Source organism: Motacilla alba, chromosome 15 (genome assembly GCF_015832195.1).
Source record: "Motacilla alba alba isolate MOTALB_02 chromosome 15, Motacilla_alba_V1.0_pri, whole genome shotgun sequence".
NCBI lineage: Eukaryota > Metazoa > Chordata > Aves > Passeriformes > Motacillidae > Motacilla > Motacilla alba.
The window spans coordinates 7,168,238-7,188,208 of record NC_052030.1 but is presented as its reverse complement, the minus strand read 5'-3'; the positions used below and the strand labels follow the sequence as shown (position 1 = coordinate 7,188,208).

At 46.1% G+C, this 19,971-nt stretch overlaps 1 protein-coding gene across 18 annotated transcripts in view; it reads left to right on the top strand.

The window, feature by feature from the left end:
• Positions 1-19,971, top strand: part of FBRSL1 (fibrosin like 1) — a 507,461-nt gene that overhangs the window by 470,393 nt on the left and 17,097 nt on the right. For 7 of the 18 annotated variants that reach the window (XM_038152195.1, XM_038152196.1, XM_038152191.1 and 4 more), the window contains 5 exons: positions 9,737-10,133; positions 11,698-11,951; positions 16,323-16,558; positions 18,660-18,710; positions 19,638-19,733. In XM_038152195.1, coding sequence (XP_038008123.1) covers positions 9,737-10,133; positions 11,698-11,951; positions 16,323-16,558; positions 18,660-18,710; positions 19,638-19,733 — 1,034 coding nt within the window. Of the gene's footprint in view, positions 1-9,736; positions 10,134-11,697; positions 11,952-16,070; positions 16,559-18,659; positions 18,711-19,637; positions 19,734-19,971 lie in introns of all 18 variants that reach the window. The other 11 variants (XM_038152194.1, XM_038152206.1, XM_038152190.1 and 8 more) reach the window with 7 other exon arrangements.

Below are 19,971 nucleotides of genomic sequence, written 5' to 3'. Positions count from 1 at the left end.
TGAATTGAAGGAAAGCTCCTCTGTTCTGGAACTTTTGTTATCAGTAGTTAATAACTGTGATTCATGTGCAACACAGTCCAGTTTTCTTGATAGTAGGCATGTTTAAAGGTAGAGTGAACTTTTCAATCTTAAAAAGCAAAAGGCCATCTGTGACTTTGTGATGCTGTTTACAAACATCTTTTTGCCTGTGCTGTGCTGTCAGTAGCTGTATTTATTCATTGCTCACTCTGTGAATTGAAATGTTGAGGCAGCTCCTGACATGCTTCTTCCAGCATATCCTTTTGGAGTGAATTTTTGGTTGCCATAGGGACCAAATCCAAAGGGCACATACCATTCAAATAAATGTTCCCTGATTAACAACTTGCAGCTTGTCCCTTAAATATTTTAATTATCCATGGTGCAACTGGAAATGTTGTTGAATGTATTTAGTCTGTTAGTTTCAATATCTCAATTTTTTCTTCAGATGCCATTCCAGCATCTCAGGAGCTGGATTTTGACCTCACAAAGAGAAGTGATGCCTTAGTGCTTTTAAACTTGCAGGAAAATTCTTCCAGTTTCTCTTCACCTTGACCCTACATTCTCCACCAAGTTAATGGAAAGAGGTGTTACTTCACAGCTGCTAGTAAAATGGAGACAATTGGGTAACAGCTGAACATGTTGGTTCGTGATGCTGGTGAATCCATGGGAGGGATTTGGTAGCTACATGGATTCAGAATCCATGGAGGGATTCTGCCTGAAAGGGGCCTCCTTGTGCCTGGGAATGAAGAGGGAGGGCAGTGGGAGAATGCAGGGTACGGGGAGCTGCTGGTTGGAAAGCAGTGGCCCCACTTGACAAGCACTCGACCTCGAGTGTTGTTTTCACAAATCATGAGCATATTAGCACTAATGTGACAGCAGCTACTGAGCTGTGAGGGCTGGACATAACAAATAAACAAGATGGGATTTTGTTAATTTGTGCATGGTCGGTCTCTCCTCTGGGTTCCTGCTTAGCAGAGGCTCTGTCACCTTGCAGCACAGCTTTGCATTCTCACAGCTCCAGCCGTAACATCAGGTGTGGACCTCACTCAAGTCTCTCTCACTGAGGCTGTTTCTGAACAGATCTGTTTGCCGCCCTTTGGGGAGGAAGAAAACTGGGTTTGGGGCTCTTTCTGGCTCTGCTGCAGTGGGGAATAGATCATCTCCCTGCCTTCCTTTGGTAAAAGCTGCGTGGTGGTGGGAAGCCATGGTGAGACCCCAGCAGTAGCCCCTCTGCCTGCTGCTTTTCTTGTGGTGCCTGATCTGGTGCACTTTTCCATGCCAGCAGCAAGGGGAAGCAGCTAGGCAGGGGCTGAAGGGTAAGGTATGAACTCATCTTGCTTAGCTCTGCGGTGTGGGTCCATCACCACTTAATTGGCTGCCAATAGCTCCCCTAATGAAGGATGATGGATTGGGCTCCAGGGCTGTGCAAAGGGCCAGCCTGTCAGAAGCAAGGGTGCTCAGGAGAACATACCTCACCTGGAAAGGACTGAGAGCCAAGAGCTTGAGCACAGACAGTTCTTTCCTTGCATCAGGACAGGCATCAGTTGTCTTCCAAGGCAGAGATGGGGATTTCTGTGACCCTGCATATGCTTGGCTGGTTAGGACAATCATCTGTTCCCAGCAGAGATGATCTGGTTTTTCAGAATGTTCTTTCTTGCCTTTTTCTGGTTTTGGTTAGCAAGTGTGCTTTCTCAGCCAGACGTTGACTTAACTTCTCCAGGCTGGAAGATCCAAAAGGTCACTGACGCTCCTCCGGAACAGTCTCACTTTCTGATTTTACTTTAAATCATTCTTTGGGAGTTTGGAGCTCTCTGATGTCATTTAAAAAAAAGAGAATCAAAACCTTCATAAGACTGTGCAGATGAAACAAAATTGTTGTCTTAGCCCACACAGGGTATTATGCAGCCTGGCAGATCCCTTCCTTGTAGCAATAAGAAAAGGATTTGGCATTTAACCTCTTGAAATTAAACCAGAGTGTGAACTTCAATAGTTCAATCTTATCAGGGCTTTGCTAGAATAACAAATTGTGAAAAAATGTAATCATGTCTCCAATGTGACCTTGGCAGATCTGCCTCTGTGATGTGAGAGATTAGGTAACTCTAAGCAGATGTCTGTTTATTTTGAAAATAATAGTTATAAAATCTTTCTTTTCCCAGTTTGTTTGCACTGCCTGTGAAGGATATGACAGAGAAAATTGTGGTCTGCATGGAGCCCTGTGTTACAGGCTGCTCTATTATGCTGAGCAGTAATTGCTCTTGGAGGTTTGAGTTATTGATCTATTGGTGGGGGTTCAATTTCAGTGTAAAGACCTGTGTTCATGATTTAATTGGAGTGATTAATAACTCACTCGCAGGCTAGATGGGAATCGATATGGATTTCAAACAGCAAAAGTAGTACATTTTCTCTGGTAATGTAGTAGTTGATGGTTTATTATTTGCCCTTGTTTGCCTAATTAAAATCAAAAGATTCCTTGGTTTATAACAGTTCTGTCTGTTAAAAAGCTTACAGCTGGAGTTGAGGGTGTGTGCTTGCTTGCTTTCATATTGGAGGAGTGTCTTTCTAAATAACTTATTTGCCTTGTTGCTTGCTTGTCTGTCACTCACATTGGGTGTACAAGAGGCCCTCACACATTAAAAACAGAACAAGACAAACACACCTTTAGCATACAACTACAAGAAGCTTTAATAATGTTTTCTGGCCAGAGAAGCAGAGTGGCTCCTACGTCACTGGTTTGTAGGCATTCAGCATCTGCTTAGGAGCATTGCTGAAGAGATTTAACCCATTTGATCCAGCATTATAGCCCTGGATTAAAAAGCCTGTATGAAACTTTCAATCTCATTACAACGCCAGCATCCACAGTAGGTGATTTAGCTGCAAATCCAGTTCCAGCTTTGCATTGAGATATTGCCAGAAGCAGCATTGCTAGGAAAATGCAGTGTGACTTACTTTGGGGGGATTTGAATGGTGATCCTTCTTCTGTATGCTGTGGCCCCAATCCTTGTGTTTGGCACCCATTTTCATTCAGCTCCTGCAGCTTTGGTGTGTCATCATGCATGCTTACAGCTAACATGCCTCGATAGAGCATGGAAAGCTCCCAAATCTCTAGGAATAAAACATCCCATTAAAGAAGCATGGAGCAGCAAATAGGCATCAAGTCCATAGATCTTATTGCTGCTGCTCCTCAGTTTCTGCAGGAGGGGGTGAAAGCTTTCTGTGCTTCAAGCTTTCTCAACAAAGGCTCTTATCTATAGAGCTGGCTGAGGAAAACATGCAGTGTAGTGTGTTTGAATTTTCTTTTTGATTTATAGAGCCCAGTAAGCTTTCTGGTGGATGTCAGATTCCTATGTTCAAATTAATTCTAGTGATGGCAGACCTTTTCTTATTGATTAACATTCACAAACATCTTGGTATATATGTGAGCCACAGACTGAAAACACTAGGTGTTTCTTTAAGAAATCTTTCCTGCCAGTTCTGGAAGAGTCAAAGTAAATGTAAATTTGCCAAGCTTGAGGTTTTGGTTGAGGGAGGAACTTTTATTATACTGAGAGTGGGGGATTGCAAAGCCCTTGAGGTAGTCAGGGTACCCTGAAGCCCTTGGGTTTCATCAGCATTTCCGGGGTGTTGGTGACCCAGAGCTTGCTCTGGGGAGTGCCCACGGGATGTGTCCATGTGGGTGCAGGAGAGAGGAACTCTCTGCCCAGGTGTGCCCCTAACATGGAAATCGTGGAGCACGTCAGCCTTTCATTCTTGGGAGTTGCTGGCTCTGTGATAAAAATGAGAGCTGCTTTCTGTGTCGTGACATTATGAAAATGACTCGAAGATATTTCACTTTTTAAACTTGGGCACTTCGGGAGGGAGGGTGGGGGAGGATACCCTTGGAAGTTAATTCTGAGGACCAAGCTGACAGCTTTTTGCCACTGTTGCTTTCTTCTAGGTTGAAAAGCTGAAGGCTTGTTACAGCCCCAGCATTCAGCAATCTAGCAGGTTAAATGACTTGGGCAACACAGTTTATTAAAACTGGCAAGTGCTCGCTCCAGTTCTCTTCCTGATAGTCAGGGCTGCCTGGGAGAGTAATTGATAGTGGCAGCTGTTGGGAGGGTGTTTCAGATTGCAGCGGGCGATGTGACTTGACAGACAGCTCTGTACAAATGAGCCGAGTGAGAGGGGACGAGTCCGGACGGGCTGGGAAGAGCTCCCCACTTGGTCTTGGGAATGGGCTGTGGGAGCCGCACTGGGAACAAAGGCCAGCTCCTCGGCACACGGGTTCAGAGCTGGGCACAAGGGCTTGTGCTCACAGTTTGCTTTTCTCTGTGAGAAAGCACTGTAATTTTTAATGGAAAATCCTCCAGGAGCCCATGATGTTCAGAGGAGCCCGTGGCACTGGAGAACATTGTTTTGACGCAGCCTAATGTGTAGTACTGCTGTTGTGATGGAAACTTGGCCTTTGCTTTTCTGTAGCGTTAAAAATCGTTGTGTTGCACAACCTTGGACCCTTCCAGACAGTAGTTTTATGTGCAAGTCCCACGTCTTTATGTCTTATCTTGAGCTGATTTGCATTAAAATAGGTGGAGGAACTCTGTGCTCCCTTTGTTGGGGAGCTTCTGTGCTGTAGCTCTGCTTGCCTTACCTTTGCAAACAGCCTAATCGCTTAAAGCCTTAAGTAGTGCTACTCTCCTAAAATGCAATGAAAATGCCATTTATATAAAAGAAAAGCCATCTAGGGATAAAGAATTAGCACTTAAATATTGATTTTCACTTGTAAGCATTCTACCAGCATCAGTGTTATCGTTGTCAAAGCAAAATGCTTTATTCTCTCTTCTGCCTATTATATGTTCCATATCCACAATACATTATGCAGCAGCCTAAAAGTTGAATTTAAAATAATTTTTTTTAAAAACCCACAAAATGTTTACTGACATTTATTTAGTTATTTCTTTGTTTGACATACTGCTGTAAAGTCCTGCTCTTCTTTACTCATTCCCCTTGCCGATGTTGCAGAACTCTTCTCCGGGACTCATCAACTCACTCTGAAATTCTCAGCTTCTTGCCATGTGTAATTCCTGTGGTGCTGCTTTTCTAGCGTTTCTTGCTGGAATATGGAGCAGGGTTCACCATAGCCAGTCTGGCCTGTGTCTGTTTTCAAGGATATGTTCAGGGCGGATAGATGGGCTACAGATGGTGGTTGTTGTGTTTCTTGGGAAATTGCCATTGGTAAAGATGTCATTGATGGATGTAGGAGAGGAATTTCTTTCTCACATCACCCCATCACCCTTGCTGTTTGAATGCAACAAGGGAGACTGCAGAGGGAGGCTGCAGAAAGACGTCTGAATGACTCCACTTTTCTTTTTTTCAAGAGACAAAGGAAAGGCGTGCAAGCAAGATTAGATTATTTCCAATCACATTGTACGTGTGTTGACAGTCCCCTTTCAGCAGCAACCAGCAGCTTGCAAAGAGCAAGAGGCAGGGCTGGAACTGCTGTTGCCCTAAGTACTGTTTGTATAACACAGTAACTGCTTATTGGAGTTCTCAAAGCAGCCTTTACATGTTTAATCCCTTGCACTTGAGCTACTCTTAATCAGCTTGAAAGCAAATTCCTGTAACAGAAAGGTTTAATTTGTGTCTGGGACTTTCTGTATTGTGCTTAGGCTGCAATGCCGTGTAGTTACACAGTGGCAGGCATGTCACCCTCTGCAGCCTTGGGGATGGGCAGTGCACGGTTATTGCAGCCACAGATCCAGAATTCAGGCAGATTTCAGATGGGGTCTTGGCTGAGGGTCTCTCAGCTTTGAGTAACTCCTCCTGAAGCATGCTTTATGCAGTAATTTCAGCTGTTGTTGACTTCGGGGTTTCCCTTAAACTTCACCTCCGGTTCCTGCAGATTTACACAGCAGGAGCTAAAGCTCCCTGTGCTTTTAAAAATTGTTACGTTTTCTTCTTTACCGGTTGAAGCTGGAATTGGATGTAGCCCAAGACGTAGGGAGGTTAACCTTTTGCAACACTCCAAATGAACAAATTAGTCGATCAGGGAGGTAAGAATTACTAATCCCAGGTTGTTGGGGTTTTTTTCTAGTTAGAGCAGTTTCAGCCTTTTCTTCTTCCCTGTCTCTCACACTCAGTCATCATTCATCCCTGTGAGATCAAGACATGTTTCACTGTCTGTTCATTTAAGAAAACCTCTCAATGGAAGAAGTCCAAGGTCCTTGGTTAGAAAATAAACAAAAGTTGGCATGCTCAAAAGGGGCAGCGCTGTGCACGGTGGAGAGTGGCAGATGTGATCCAGCCTTCCTGTAGCATGGCTGGAACATGAATCATTACAAATGTCAGATTTCCTGTGAAGGGACAAGCTGAACTGACATGCGTTCAGGTTTAATTAAGGTTGAATTATTGGAGCTGACTGTCAAGTCTTAGGCAAATTGGCTCAGCCTGTTGTCATTAAGCATGAAAATTACTCTAGGACTTGGTAAAAATAAACACATTTTTGCCTCTAGAACGTTGTGGTGTGGTCGGGTGGGTCTGTGTTTTTGTTGGGGCAGTTGTGCTCAGCTCCCTGGATCCATCTGCTCAGGAGGGCTGGATTAGCAGCCCAAGAACAGAAATTTCTGAAAGGATCTCAATGCAGCCTGATCCAGCTCACACAAAAGGGAGTATTCGGTTGCTTTCCTTGGGATATTTCCATATGTGAGCAGCAGTCAACCTGGTCAGAGCTTGGGCATGCAGGAGTGTAGTTCTCTTAGGGGGAATATTCAAGCATCCTGCAGAGAAACTACAAAGTTTGAGATCCTGATCAGAATGGGCAACATCCCTCATTAAAATCATTAAGATTAACTTTCTGAGGGAGTTCAAGAAAGACAGTCAGAGACTTCCATGTGTGCACTGCAGCCATCAGGAGGAAAAATGACAAAGTCACCAAACACCAGGATTCTCCCCTTCCTGTGTGGTATCTGGGAAGGCTTGGGGCCTGCTCCCTCAGATGTTTTTCCCCTCTTTTCCATGAATTCACATCGTATCTTTCCCTTCTCAGTGCTTCTGCTTTTGTGCAACATGGCTGCAAAAGGAGAACAGATACTCCCACTCGTGCCTGTAGCTTTTCTGGCGAAGGGGAAACTGGCATGTGGATATTTTCATTGCTGTAGAGAATGAAATGCAAAAACATTGTGGTACTGCAGCCTGAGAGATGGAAGTTGGCAGCAGGAATCAGTCATGTACCCCTAGTACTAACTAGCACAACCAGGCTTGGCTGGTCAATTCAGTCAGCAAGGGAGACTGAGCTTTTGCTTTGAGAAAATTGCAAATGAGAACTAATGCTGAAACCACAGGGAATCAATAGTTGCACATAAAACTGGTCAAACAGCTGCTTTTAATGTGGGACTTTATTGATTTGTTTTGGATCTAATTGACTTTTTACTCAACTGACTTTGGTGGTGCCGGTGTGTTTTGAATATACACCATTAGTCTACATTGCCTATAATTACACAATATGAAGTTTAACTCTGTAGGAGGAGGCCTGTTGGATGCAAAGAGCTAATGGGCTCTGAGGAAACCTATGCTCAGGAATGAAACCCAATTGCTTTTAATGGGTAGCTCCTGAAAAATAGTGGAATCTACAGCTGTGAACACACTTGCTCCAAAATGCAGTGTGGGGAGCCCTGGCTTGACTAGACAATGACAATTTTTCAACTGTTAGCAGTAAAAACTGAGGAAAATTTACAAACGTATTATAAAAAATAATGATGCGCAAAAGCATTGAGAATTTTACTTCAAAAATAAATTCTGAATAGCATTGGAACCAAGTCTAGCTACAGCACACAACCAGGTTACCTGTGATGCATGAATTCATATTTGGTAAAGAAATTCACTGGAATGAGAGGCTGGTATTTATTGTAGAGATTAATTTAGGATCTCCAGACATTGTGTCAAACCTGTAAAGATGTATAAGGTGCTGGAAAGTACAGTGTTGATGGTACTTGCTGCCAGCCAAAACACTGGTGTTTGGAAAGGCTTCTGTTCCTGTTACTTGTGGGTTTGAGGCCCCAAGACCTCAAGACATTTTCAGCTGATAAATATAGTTCATATGTTTCCATTCATCCTCTTCTTGCATTCTGAATTTCTACATACACAGTGATGAGCTGATTGACTGATGGCTGTGGGAAATGGTGCATTGGTGAGAGTGCAGGCAGAGCCAGAAGCAGTGTGGGAAGCTGCCTTTTATCTCAAGGGAGGAGATGCCATCACCACGTGGGCATTCTGGGTACAGAACATGAGCTGCTGTGCTGCAGGCTCTGATTCAGTGCTGTCCTCCTCCCATCTGAGGCCAGCACGGTGGCACTCAGGCTGTGGAAGTGGCACTGGGGGCTCTGGCCTCGCAGGGGCTGCTTCACAAATGCTGGTCAGAGCTTCTGCACGGCCAGAATTAGCTCATGGGGTGTGCTGTGTGTTATTTCCACACCCTCCTACATCAGGAACTGGCTCGGTCCTTTGATGAGACGGGAGAATTTCAAAGGTGGAATTTGTTTGTGAGGGTGTTGGGAGCGTGGTAATGAGTGTAGGTAGCATCTCCTGCGTGTCTGCAAGGCAGCGAAATGCCTGCAGCCCCCAGCACGTTTTGCTGGGTAACAAAAGCGTCTCCTAAAAGTCAGAGGTGCTGTGTGTGCACAGTGGGATGTGTGTGAAACACACCAACAACCTTGTAGCCCATGAAGAGCTTCTCTTGTAATTGTGCGTATGTGTGCACTTAGGGATACACAGATTAGGGTGAAAAGGGAGTTACAGTGGGAGTTGATTTGCTTTCATGTTGGTCTTTTCAGTCGTCTTCAACCTTTTGGATACTGCTTGATCTGAAATATCTCTTCCTTCCTCCCTTTTTCCTTTCCAGCCTTTTAACTCTTTGGGATGCTTTGTTTAGCTTAGTTATGAAAAATGGCAGGGTTTGGCACCACAGAAGAAGTAATTCCCTATGGAATTCTCTCTGTAGGTGCATTTTGCAAGGTTGCAGCATCCCTGATAGTTTTAGCATGCTGAGCATTCAGAAGTTTGCTGTTTAGGGTGAGCAGAACTACATTTGGGTGCCCACTGAACTTCTGACTGGATTTTCCCAGCGTTCTCTTCTCTGTTCTGTTCTTCCACACAAATGTGTGGCCAGGGGACAGCAGTGTCACAGCTTCTCTTCAGAGCTGTCCCATCCTTGGCTGCAGAGATCTCAGGTAGTCTCCATCCTAGAAGACAGGTAGGGTTAGCATTAAGGATTGATGCTTGGCTCCTGGTGCATTGGAGCTGGAGTTGAGCCTAAATCCAATGTGGGTTACCTTGAAAGAGCATTGAGAAAATGAAATGTTTAATGATGAGGCCTGTGTCGCATGAACATGAAACTTACATTGAGCAGGAAATACTGTAGCAGTAACTTGAGACATGTTCACACTCCTATTGTGCATAACCTTGGGCCCCTGAAGAAGTCACAAAGCTGTGTGTTCTCTGTAGCATGCATTCATTTAATGACAGCTAAGTCTCTTGCACACATGCTGAAAGTGCTGTGGACCAGCCAGTCAAGGACAGCGGAAGGACAGACTCAAACACACATCCATCTTGCAGCAGCAGCGCTCCCACGGCGCTCCCACGAGCTGAAACATGACTTGTTTTTTCCCAGGCATATGTTCTACCAAGCACAGAAAGAAACACAAACCTTTCAGCGTGCGCTTTGTTCTTTTTCTTGTTGCTCCATAAGGTCCCACCTTGAATGACAAGCCTGAAGCAAAAGCAGCCAATGTCCCAAAGGTGTCTGGGCTAGAGCGGAGCCGGGAGCTGAGCACCGACGTGCCCTTCGCCCTGCCCATCCCCAGCCCCCAGCCGGTCGCTGCCGTCGTCACTTCGACTTCCTCAGCGCCCACGTCAAGTGCCAGAGCAAGCCCCCTGCTGAAGAAGGAGCCAGTGATTTCAGCACCAGCACCACCCAGGCTCACGCCTCAGCCGCAGCCCCGGCCGCAGTCCCAGCCGCAGCCTCGGCCGCAGTCGCAGCCTCAGCTCATCCCTGACCTTCGGAGCCAGCCTCCGAGCCACATCCCTCCGCCTCTCAACTACCAAGTGCATCACCAGGTGGCCCACAACGGACTCAATAACATCAGGTAGGGGGAAGGGGTGCTCGCCTCAGCTTCAGGGCTGCAGGGCTAAAGTTTGTGTTTCCAATAGGTGGAAATTGCTGGGAGGCAAAGCGAGCGCTCACCTGGGGTGAGATGGTCTGAGCTTTGGATATTGGACTTCATGGCTGACCCCAGGCTGGCTGGATCAGTGCATTTGAAATCTGATAAATGAGGGGATAAATGCACACCTTCTGGAGAAAGGAACGTGTTCCTTTCAGCCCAGTTTCAAGTAAAATTTTGCATGGTCTTGTCTGAGCTGGCTAGTTCTTGACTTAGACATTTAAGGTGGTTTGAGTTTGAGCAACACCTTTGTTCCATATTCAGAAATACTTCCACTGCTCATGGTTCTCAGGTTTTTTGGCTCGTCAGCATCAAAAGAGGGATATCTGTCTGGGACTATGATCCTTGTGGGTCCCTTCCAGCTCAGAATATCCTGTGATCTGTATTGGAAAATGCTGTGTCCCTGGAGACCAGGGCTCCCGTGTGGGCTGAAAACTCTGCTTCAATCTGACATGTTCAGATCTTGCAGGAGGCTTAGCTCTGCTGTTTAAATTGCCTCCATCCAGTCAGGAGGGTGGGTGAAAATGGTATGGATAAAATGTTTCTAGAGAAAAGAGTCTAGTCAGTCATCTGGAACCTGTATAGTCTTTTTGCTGGTACAGAAAACATGCCTTGCCTCCCAAGCAAGAGCTAGACTAGTTTAAACAAGATGAGAAAACTGATTTAAAGCATAATATTTGACTGCACAAAGGTCAAAATATGAATACAGAGAGCTGCCATCAATGTGCATTTCCTTAAGTATCCTGCATACTTAAGCTCTGTTGTGGTTTTATCTTGTAAATGCCACCATAGTATAAATGGTGAATAATATTTCAAGCTATTCAAGATCTCTCTGAGGTTTAGCTTGCAACAGATATTCAGTATTGTGGGGATTACACAACTAATAACTGCAGTGATAGTGTGTTTCAGCCCACGAAACTTAGATCACTTGCAGTGCAGTAATAATAACAGAAGAAGATGTAAATTACAAATTACTATGAGAAAAATTATTAACATGGTGTGCATTTGCATGCTTGTGTGACTACAACTGCACAGCACATGAGCAGCAGATCCAGCGGGGTCCCAGTCACTCGTGCTGTGCAGCTCTGCACACCCAGAGCAGCAGAAAAAGGAATTGCTGTCACTGTGTCCTCTGGTCACAAGGATCCGCTTGGACACTGCAAGGCCAACAGAGGCCCCATAAAGGTGCAAAATCCCGCTGCCTCTGTGGCCCTCACCAGTACTTACAGATAGCTCTGAGGATTGTAGCACAGGAGGAGATGTCCCTCCAGAGAGCCCAAGGCCCGTTCTGCCCTGCTGGAGACGTTCATTAAGATTCACTAACTATCTCCACTGCCATTAAGACAGCAAAAGCATGAGCCTGGGGAGATCAATGTTCCATAGTTGTGTTGTTTCTGGTAGTGTATTTCTTGCACCGTTTCAGTCCCGCATTGTAACACACTCTTTGTCTGTCTGTCTGTCTCCCTCCCTCCCATCTCTCTCTCTGCAGCCGGAGCAGCAGTGCTAGCAGTGCAACGAGCATCAGCCTCCCGAAGCACCTGCCCCTGTCTCCCCAGATTCCACCACACCATTCCTCCGGCCCAGCTCTGCCCCTCTCCATCTCTAATCTTGCTACCTCGCACTTCTCTCTCAGATCGCAGACCCAGCACCAGCACCATCCGGCCATGTTCGCCACCCCACCCACGCTGCCACCTCCACCAGCGTTACCCACCAACAGCCTCGTGATACCAGGACACCCTGCGGGTAGGTCCCTTCTTCTCCAGGGCTAAGCAGCCGTGCATGCACTGGAGGGTGTTGAGAGATGGGCTGGCTGGTGGGCAGGTGAAATCCCTTGACACGGACCCCTCAGTGTGTGCTGGAACTGTGACAGTGCTCATGAAACAGGTAGGAGACCTTGACATGCTTTACCAGATGAGAGATTGTAGACACATCACTTCCTATAGGAAGTCTTCAAAACAAATGCTTCAAAAAAAAAAAAAAAAGTCCTGTTCAGGGCATGAGTTGTCCAGTGTGGCATTCCATAGTCATCAGACATTTTTTACATTAACGGAGGAGTGATGCACAGTTTGCCATTCTCTCCTTCTCTCTCCCCTCTCCAAAGACAGCTGGTGCTGTTAGAACTGATGAGAAAATACTGTTTCTACAATTGCTCTAACCGAGCACTTGAATCTCACTGAATCCCCTGCCTGATCCTTCGACCAGCAGCACATCCTGCTGGCAGAGCAGGATCCTCTGCCTGCAGCAGCACAACTGCTCTGTGCCCACGGCTCCCTGCCTTTCAGTCTGAGTCAGAGACAGCTCAGCTGACAAGCTCTGCTGTTCTACTCTCACTATCTTTGCATCCTTTTAAAAGTTTCCATTGTTCACCCTGGCCCCCATTCTATTGTCACTTCTGCCCTAAATGCCCTGTTTATAGCTTATCCATTAGCCTACAGCTGTCCCTGGAAGAGACCCTGGCAGCTGGAGACTTCCCAGCAACTTTCACTTACTGGGGCCTCCTTTTGATCTGGCATTTGAATCCACAACTAACTCAGCAGGGATTAAACAGGACAAGCATTTTGCAAAAAACACACTCTCTGTTTCCTATGAAGTCAGTTAAAGGAATAAGGAAATGACAGATTTGCTGTGGAAAAATCTGATGGTCTTCCATCTCCCTTTTTTGCTTCCAGGAGCTAAATAATGTCTCATTATTTATTACTGCTTCTCTAAGTGAAAAAAATAAAAGTATGAATTGGTCCAAAATGAGCTCTGAGAACGATGATAGTGCTGTGGGTTCCCTGCCAGAGACAGGACCACATAGGCCAAAGCTGGCAGCTGTCACGAGCCCTGGCACCATCTAGAATTTCAACCACATGGCTGGGAAGATGTTGGCAGCGCTGTGGGAGACCTATTCATTGCTTCCCCTGTTTAAGGCGAAGGACTACTGTGATGGAGACTTTGAAAGCCTAGCAAAAGGAAATAGCAGAGCTCTCACTAAAAGCATGATATTGCAGTCACTGAAAGCAAGTATGTTTTCACCATTAACTTCAGGAGATGCAAGATCAAGTGACCTATTCACATTCAGCAGCTTGCCAGGAAACAGTAACAGTCTTGCTCCTACTAAAAGGATTTCTCCTGCAATTTAAGTAGGAGAAGCCGAAGTTAGTGGAGGGAAAGGTCTGGGTGTCTAACCCTGCAGACAGTGAAATGCCTCTTGTCTGCACTATGTGAAATGCCTGCAAAATGGCACATCATAAAATCAATACAGAGTGCTGCAGAGCCAGGAGCTTCTGTTGTCATTCACATAAAACTTCCTTAAAAGCAAACAATATTGCTGAGCAGCCCTGAAGAGTGAGACAAGAATGCGCTTCTGGTGGCATTTCTTCTTTTTGAAACCTAAAACTAATACAGTAGCTTAGGAGCAACCCTTGCTGGGCTTCTGCTGTCTGCTCAAGGGCTGCCCTGATGTGGGATACCCAGAGGAAACAGTGGTCTGTGTCTCTCCTCTCCTGAATGGGAGGGCACCGTGAGCAGGAGTGACCTTTTTGTGCCATGCCCAGCTCGTGTGGGCACGCAGGACAGTGTTGGCAGGTCCCAAGGGCTGCTCAGCACCCTGCTCCTGGTTGTGTCACTGTGTGACTGGACCTGACATCACTGGCAGGTACAAGTACTGAGTTCTGATCCATAGCTCAGAGCCCCTCACAGAGCTGGGCTATTCCTTTGCAATTCCATCCTTACTATGAAGCAGCCACTCCTCCAAGTGCCACTCAGCTTCTCCAAACATCTCCAGGCCTTTTCTTTTCCTGACAGGGAGGCCAAAGTTGTGGTAGAGGGCTATGGGCTGGAGCCAGCTGCAAATCTATCAGTCTGACTTCCAGTCTCTTAAAGAAATTGGATATCAGAGCACTTACAACTGCCAGCTCTCTTTTATCTCTCCCTCCAGAAAAGTGGATTATCTTGATGCTAACAGAAGGATTCAGTTTCTTTAAATCGTGCCAGATTTAAAAGCGTAAACACACGCACACGTGAAATCATGCTCATATTCTCTAAAGAGGTTAGGTTTTGGACCTAAGTGCTGTAGTTTTTTCTTATTGCTCAGTCCAAGGAGAACCCATTATAGACTCTTTTGCTCCAGAGCCTTAGGCTTCAGTATCACAAATATATATACTTTCTGCTTTTGTATTAATTATTATATGGATTGTAGCAGTACACAGTACCTGCTCTTAGCGGTAAATTTATTACTGAAAAGCAAATTACTTAGGCACCCAAAATTTGCTTTCAAATGTGACTTTCAATTGTAGTCTTCTAAGTGGTAGTAGAGACCTTGAAGTTCCCCATCAGAGTGCCTGTTTTTAAAGATCTTAACCATGTCACTTCAGAAAGTGATTGATTTAGACATTTCTAATGTTACTGTAAAAATTGAAGTGAAAGAAATCCCTGCAGAACATGAAATAAAACTTTAAAGTGCAGGTGTTCTTTTGCCCCTTTATATTCAGAGCTGTAGTTTAAAGGGGTTGTTACAGTGAAAGAAGTGGATTCATGTAAATTCAGAAGCAAGTAGATCAGTCAGGACTGGGTGTGTGTCATCCACAGCTGGGGACACAGGTTGGTCTTCACTTAAAAAATATATATAACATGTTGGATGTTTAAAGTTCTTAAGCAAAGCCACAGATAGATTTAATTGTTATACCAGCAGACATTTTGGAGAAGTGGACATTGGTCCTTATTGTCTTCAGTGCCATCATTTCTAAAGCACAGATGTCTTCCCCTGCCCTGCACATTCAATGCAAGTTGTTATTCCAGAGGAAGATGCTGAGAAGAGGCCACATCATATGGTGGAACATTTTGTTTCAGCAGTCATTGCAACCTTGATGAGATCTTGAGCCACTTCAGTGTTTGTCTCCCTCCCCACTGATTCCTCCTCTGTATTTTCTCAGAGGAGAAAAGCCTAGAGGCAACAACAGAAAACAAGAATTACAGCCTTTTATAAATTGAGGAAAGGACCTCTTGCTATTTAAGATCTCAAAAAAAAAAAAAAACCCTTACTGCAAAGAAGGCCTTGATTTATAGGATAGATATTTCTGGTCACTGTGTGCATGTCCTGCAGCTGAGAAGGGGGGGGATGGCACAGGGATGGATGTCCAAGCAGGCAGTTTCCAGCCACCCAAACCCACAGTTATCTCATTGCACTGCAGATCTTACCAAGATGCTACCTGTGAAGTGCCTGTATGGCAGAGCTTAACACACATCAATTCTCAGAGTGTGTGTGTGTGTGTGTGTGTGTCTGTGTCTGTGTCTGTGTGTCTGTGTGTGTGTGTGTCTGTGTGTGTGTGTGCCTCTGACTGTCACACACCCAGAGGATGAAGGTCAGTACTGCTCATTTCAAAGTGAGCTCTTGGCCTCCAGAGCACTCCCCAGCACCTCGGTGGTGCAGGAAGGTGCAGCTCTCCATCCCCAGAGGGGAGGCTGGACCCCTGAGGTGTGACCCCAGAGGTGAGGCTGGACCTCTGAGGTGTGACCCCAGAGGGGAGGCTGGACCCCTGAGGTGTGACCCCAGAGGTGAGGCTGGATCTCTGAGGTGTGACCCCAGAGGTGAGGCTGGATCTCTGAGGTGTGACCCCAGAGGTGGGGCTGGATCCCTGAGGTGTGACCCCAGAGGTGGGGCTGGATCCCTGAGGTGTGACCCCAGAGGTGGGGCTGGATCCCTGAGGTGTGACCCCAGAGGGGAGGCTGGCCTCTGGGGCACGCTCCCGGACACACCTGGCTGCGGCAGGTGCGGGGAGGAGAGCCGGGCGGGCGCGGGCGGGCGGGCGGCCGGGCGGAGTGCGAGCCCCGATGATGTTTTCTGCTGTGATGACTCATGGTGTTCTCTCTTGTCTTTAGATACCAGCCTGTTGATATCATTCAACCAACCAATCATGTATTGCCAGCCTCATTCGGGGATTCTGATTGGTACTTTGTCACAGGCATCTCTCTTACCTCCACCAATGAGTCCTCACGTAGAAAACCACCACAGCATGACCTGCAGAAACAGGGAATGCCAGGTGAATATTGACTCTTTCTCCTCCGTCTTTGTGGTACTCACAGGCCCACGGGCCTCTGTGTCTTTTTTTTTTCTCTCTCTCTCTCCTCTAGATCACGAACTGCTCAGGCAAGAGCTGAACAACCGGTTTTTGGTTCAGAGTTCGGACCGGGCCGCTGCCTCACTTGGCCCGGTGCCGCTGCTGAGAGCGGAGTTTCACCAGCACCAACACACGCATCAGCACCAACACACCCACCAGCACACATTCACTCCTTTTCCATCCAGCTTGCCCCAGACGCCGCTCATGCCGCCCTCTGCACCTCCCATGGTGCGTACCCCAGCCCAAAATGTGAGGATAAGTAGAGCATCTCTGGTCAAAAAGCCTAACCCGCTCTTGTCAAACAAAACCCAGCCCTCTTCATTTCAGCCAGGTGTGCTGTCCCTGCCCTTCCCATCTGGAGGCCAGCGCTCCCAAAGGGACCCCTTTCCACCCAGAGCCCCCACGCCAAGCCTCCTGGTCCCCCGTGCTGCTCCCCATGAGCAGATACAGCACCCACGAGACAAGTCTAGAATCCCTTTATTTTCCTTTTTGTGTGTCCTGCTGTGTATTTCTATTCCCCCTTTCCCAGAGCCAGCTGCCTTGACACATCAAAAGATGACACCAACCAGGATGGGTGGCTTCCAGCCCCAAACACTGTCTCCACAACTGCTGGGTGCAGGGCAGACAGTGCTGGCTTACCCAGAGCTCTCACCACAGTGCAGCATCTCATCTGATACCAGTTCTGTCCCTCTTCCTCCGAATGTCTGATCTGTATTGATTTAGGCATTTTATTACTTGATTACATCAACAAGCACTAATTTGTGTGTGGCTGGTTCTGCTGGGAGAGATCCTCCTGGCCGTGTAATAAGCATTTGAATTTGCTTGTAACACAATGGGACTTTGCTGCAGCTGTTACAAAATTGTTAGGGATCTGCTACAAATGGATTTTGTCAGTACTTTAAAATGCACTCTCTCCCCATTTCTGGCAATTACTTTGTGAGATTGAAAGCACAAGATTGAGCTTTTTTCCCCCTCTCAGTTTCACACTGTGTCCAAAATGCAGAAACAACCCTGTTTAAGGCTAGCAAAAGCAGCCTTTGGGAAGAACTACCAAGGACTCAAGGAGCATAATGTTTCCCACTTTTCTTTCCCACTGCTGACTGCTCAATGACGTTATTGGGTTGTAATCTGCTTAGCAGCAAGACAATTAAAAGCAATATCATCCACCCAAAATCCAGCCCCAGGTGTTTGCTCAGTGTACTTGTGTGTAAACACCTTCCCTTCTTTGCTTGGTCTGTGTAAAACAATCCTGAATCTTTTCTCAGAAGTCTCCTGTGTTATTTAAGAACTGTGATACCCAAGCTTCTGAACAGCTCCCTCTCCTCCCACCCATGCCCATTGATGACAGCCTTCAGACCAAAAACAACTTGCAAGGCTCTTTTGTTATATTTCACTCACATCTTCTATTCCACTAGATCAGGTCTGCTAATCCTAACACCAGAGAAGAGTGTTGAAATTACAGCTGCATGTGTTTGGTAATTTATGGTATTTACACTGGAGGGGACATGGCTCCAGTAATAACTGTAATTAATGAAATTACAAATCTACTCTCCTGCACATAGAGGAGTGTGAAACAGCAGCTGACTTGCCAAATAAGCAGCTTTTCCTGGGGTCCTACAGCTCCCTTCCCTGCCTTCCTTCCCATTCCCTCCTCCCCAGCAGAATGTACATACTGTTCAGAAATGCAATGGCTGTGTGCTTTGGGTTTTCTTCCGAGATGGTACAGGACAAACAGGGCACAGACTACAGACATGGAGGTGTTAAAACCCCGTGCTGGAATGGAAAAAGTTTACAGTCACGTTTTCTCTGGGGATCTCTCCCTTTTAAAGGGGAGGGCAAATATATCGAGTTTTGTGTATCTAAAGTAATTCAGCCCTTTCCCAAAGAATTTTGGTGCTCACAGGAGCCCAGGAAACTGGGAATTGGAATTGGCTGCCCCACAGTAGATGTTGGGGTCTAATGGGAAATGTTTCTTACCTGCTAGTCTGTGATCTAGTTCAGCCATCCAGGGGCAGATCCTGTTTGTGGGCCTGGAGCTGAACTTCCCTGTGTTTCACTGAGCTGCAGTATCAGGACTGCTCTCTTCCCAGGGCAGGAGCCTGTTCCTGCAGTGCCTGAGACAGGGTTCTGCAGCGAGCCTTGGCAGCGCCCAGCGTGGCCCGGGGGCTCCTCTGTTGTCCTGGGGAAATCAGTCATCTCCCTGATGAGCGAGTATGGAATAACCAGTCAGTTCTACTCTGTCAAACGCTTACACACGGGCCATGATTATTTGTCTGTGTTGAAATCCTGATGTGTCTGCTCCTGCCAAAACCAAACTCACCCGTTTCCTTTTTTTCTCTTTTCTTTCCAGTTTGACAAGTACGCTCCCAAATTAGACAACCCTTACTTTCGACATTCCAACGTGAGTGCTCACCTTCCTCATTGGTTTCTTTGTTAACGGTTCTGCTTGCTCTTCTTTTGCTTGTTTTCAATTGATGAGTAGTGTTTTGATCCATTCATTTCTAAAGCTCTTTTTCTGTCTTGATTTTTTTTTTTTTATGTTTTTAAGGTACCAAGTTTTCTTTGGGCTTTTTTTTTTTTTAATTTTTTTTTTTTTTAATTCTCTGTCTCCTGCATTTTTGCTGCTGCGGCTCTGTATGGCTGTGCCTGGGATGGCAGGGAATGCGCAGGAATTGCTGTCAGTGGTCACTGCAGTACCTTTGCAGCTGGTGCTTCTCCCAGTGCAGCAGCCCGGAGTGCATGGCTCTTTCACAAGGTTTTGCTCAGGTCACAGGAGTAAGTCAGACTGGTGGTTTCTTCCTGGTGCTCCCCACTGCTCCAAAGCACAAAAAAACTACATGTTTTGGGACTTGTAAAACTGCTGTGTGTGCTCAGGAGAGGCCTAAGCAAAATTTCACCCAGCCTACACAACTACAAGGTGGTGTGCATGTTGCCTGTGGTTAGAGTGCAGTGCAGCATCTTGTGGTTCCTTTTGCTTTAAAAATTAAAGCAGGTCACATTTCAAAACAGGATCTATTTGTTTGCAACAGCAGAAAAATGCAAAGTTAATGGAAAGTGAACATAAACCCCAAATTACGCTCTGTGCTTCCTGCAATAGTCCACAATTTTTAAAGACACATTCATTCAGCACTATCTAGAAAATTTAGCAGATGAGTGCATTTTTCAAGTTTTGGCTTTGCTCTTAAAAATTTTGAAAGCAAATTTATTGTGTATTTTCACTGTGGCACTTGTTCAGCACAGTACTATTTTTGTATGTGCCAGGCTTGGCACCTACCTCCATTATTGTTCAAGTCATCCTGTGACATAAGCATCTCTTTTTCTTTTGTAGTTCTTTCCAACCTATCCTCCAGCAATGCCTGGAATGCCACCCATGCTTCCACATTCAGGTCCCTTTGGGTCACTTCAGGGAGCATTTCAACCGAAGGTACAAACTTCTTCTTCTGAAGGCTTTGTTCTTTTGCTGGGAGAGAAACTGTGTTCAGAGTCCTGTCTCTGGTGATTTTGCAGCACATGATTTGAATAGCAGAAGTGCAGCACAGGGTTGGAAAGGATCACCCCGCAGAACTGTGAGCATCCCCTGCACAAAGCAGCCAACACTTTAGCAGAAATTTTCTCTTGGCACTGCAGATCCTTCCTTGGAAAGGATGTAGTGGTTCACTTGG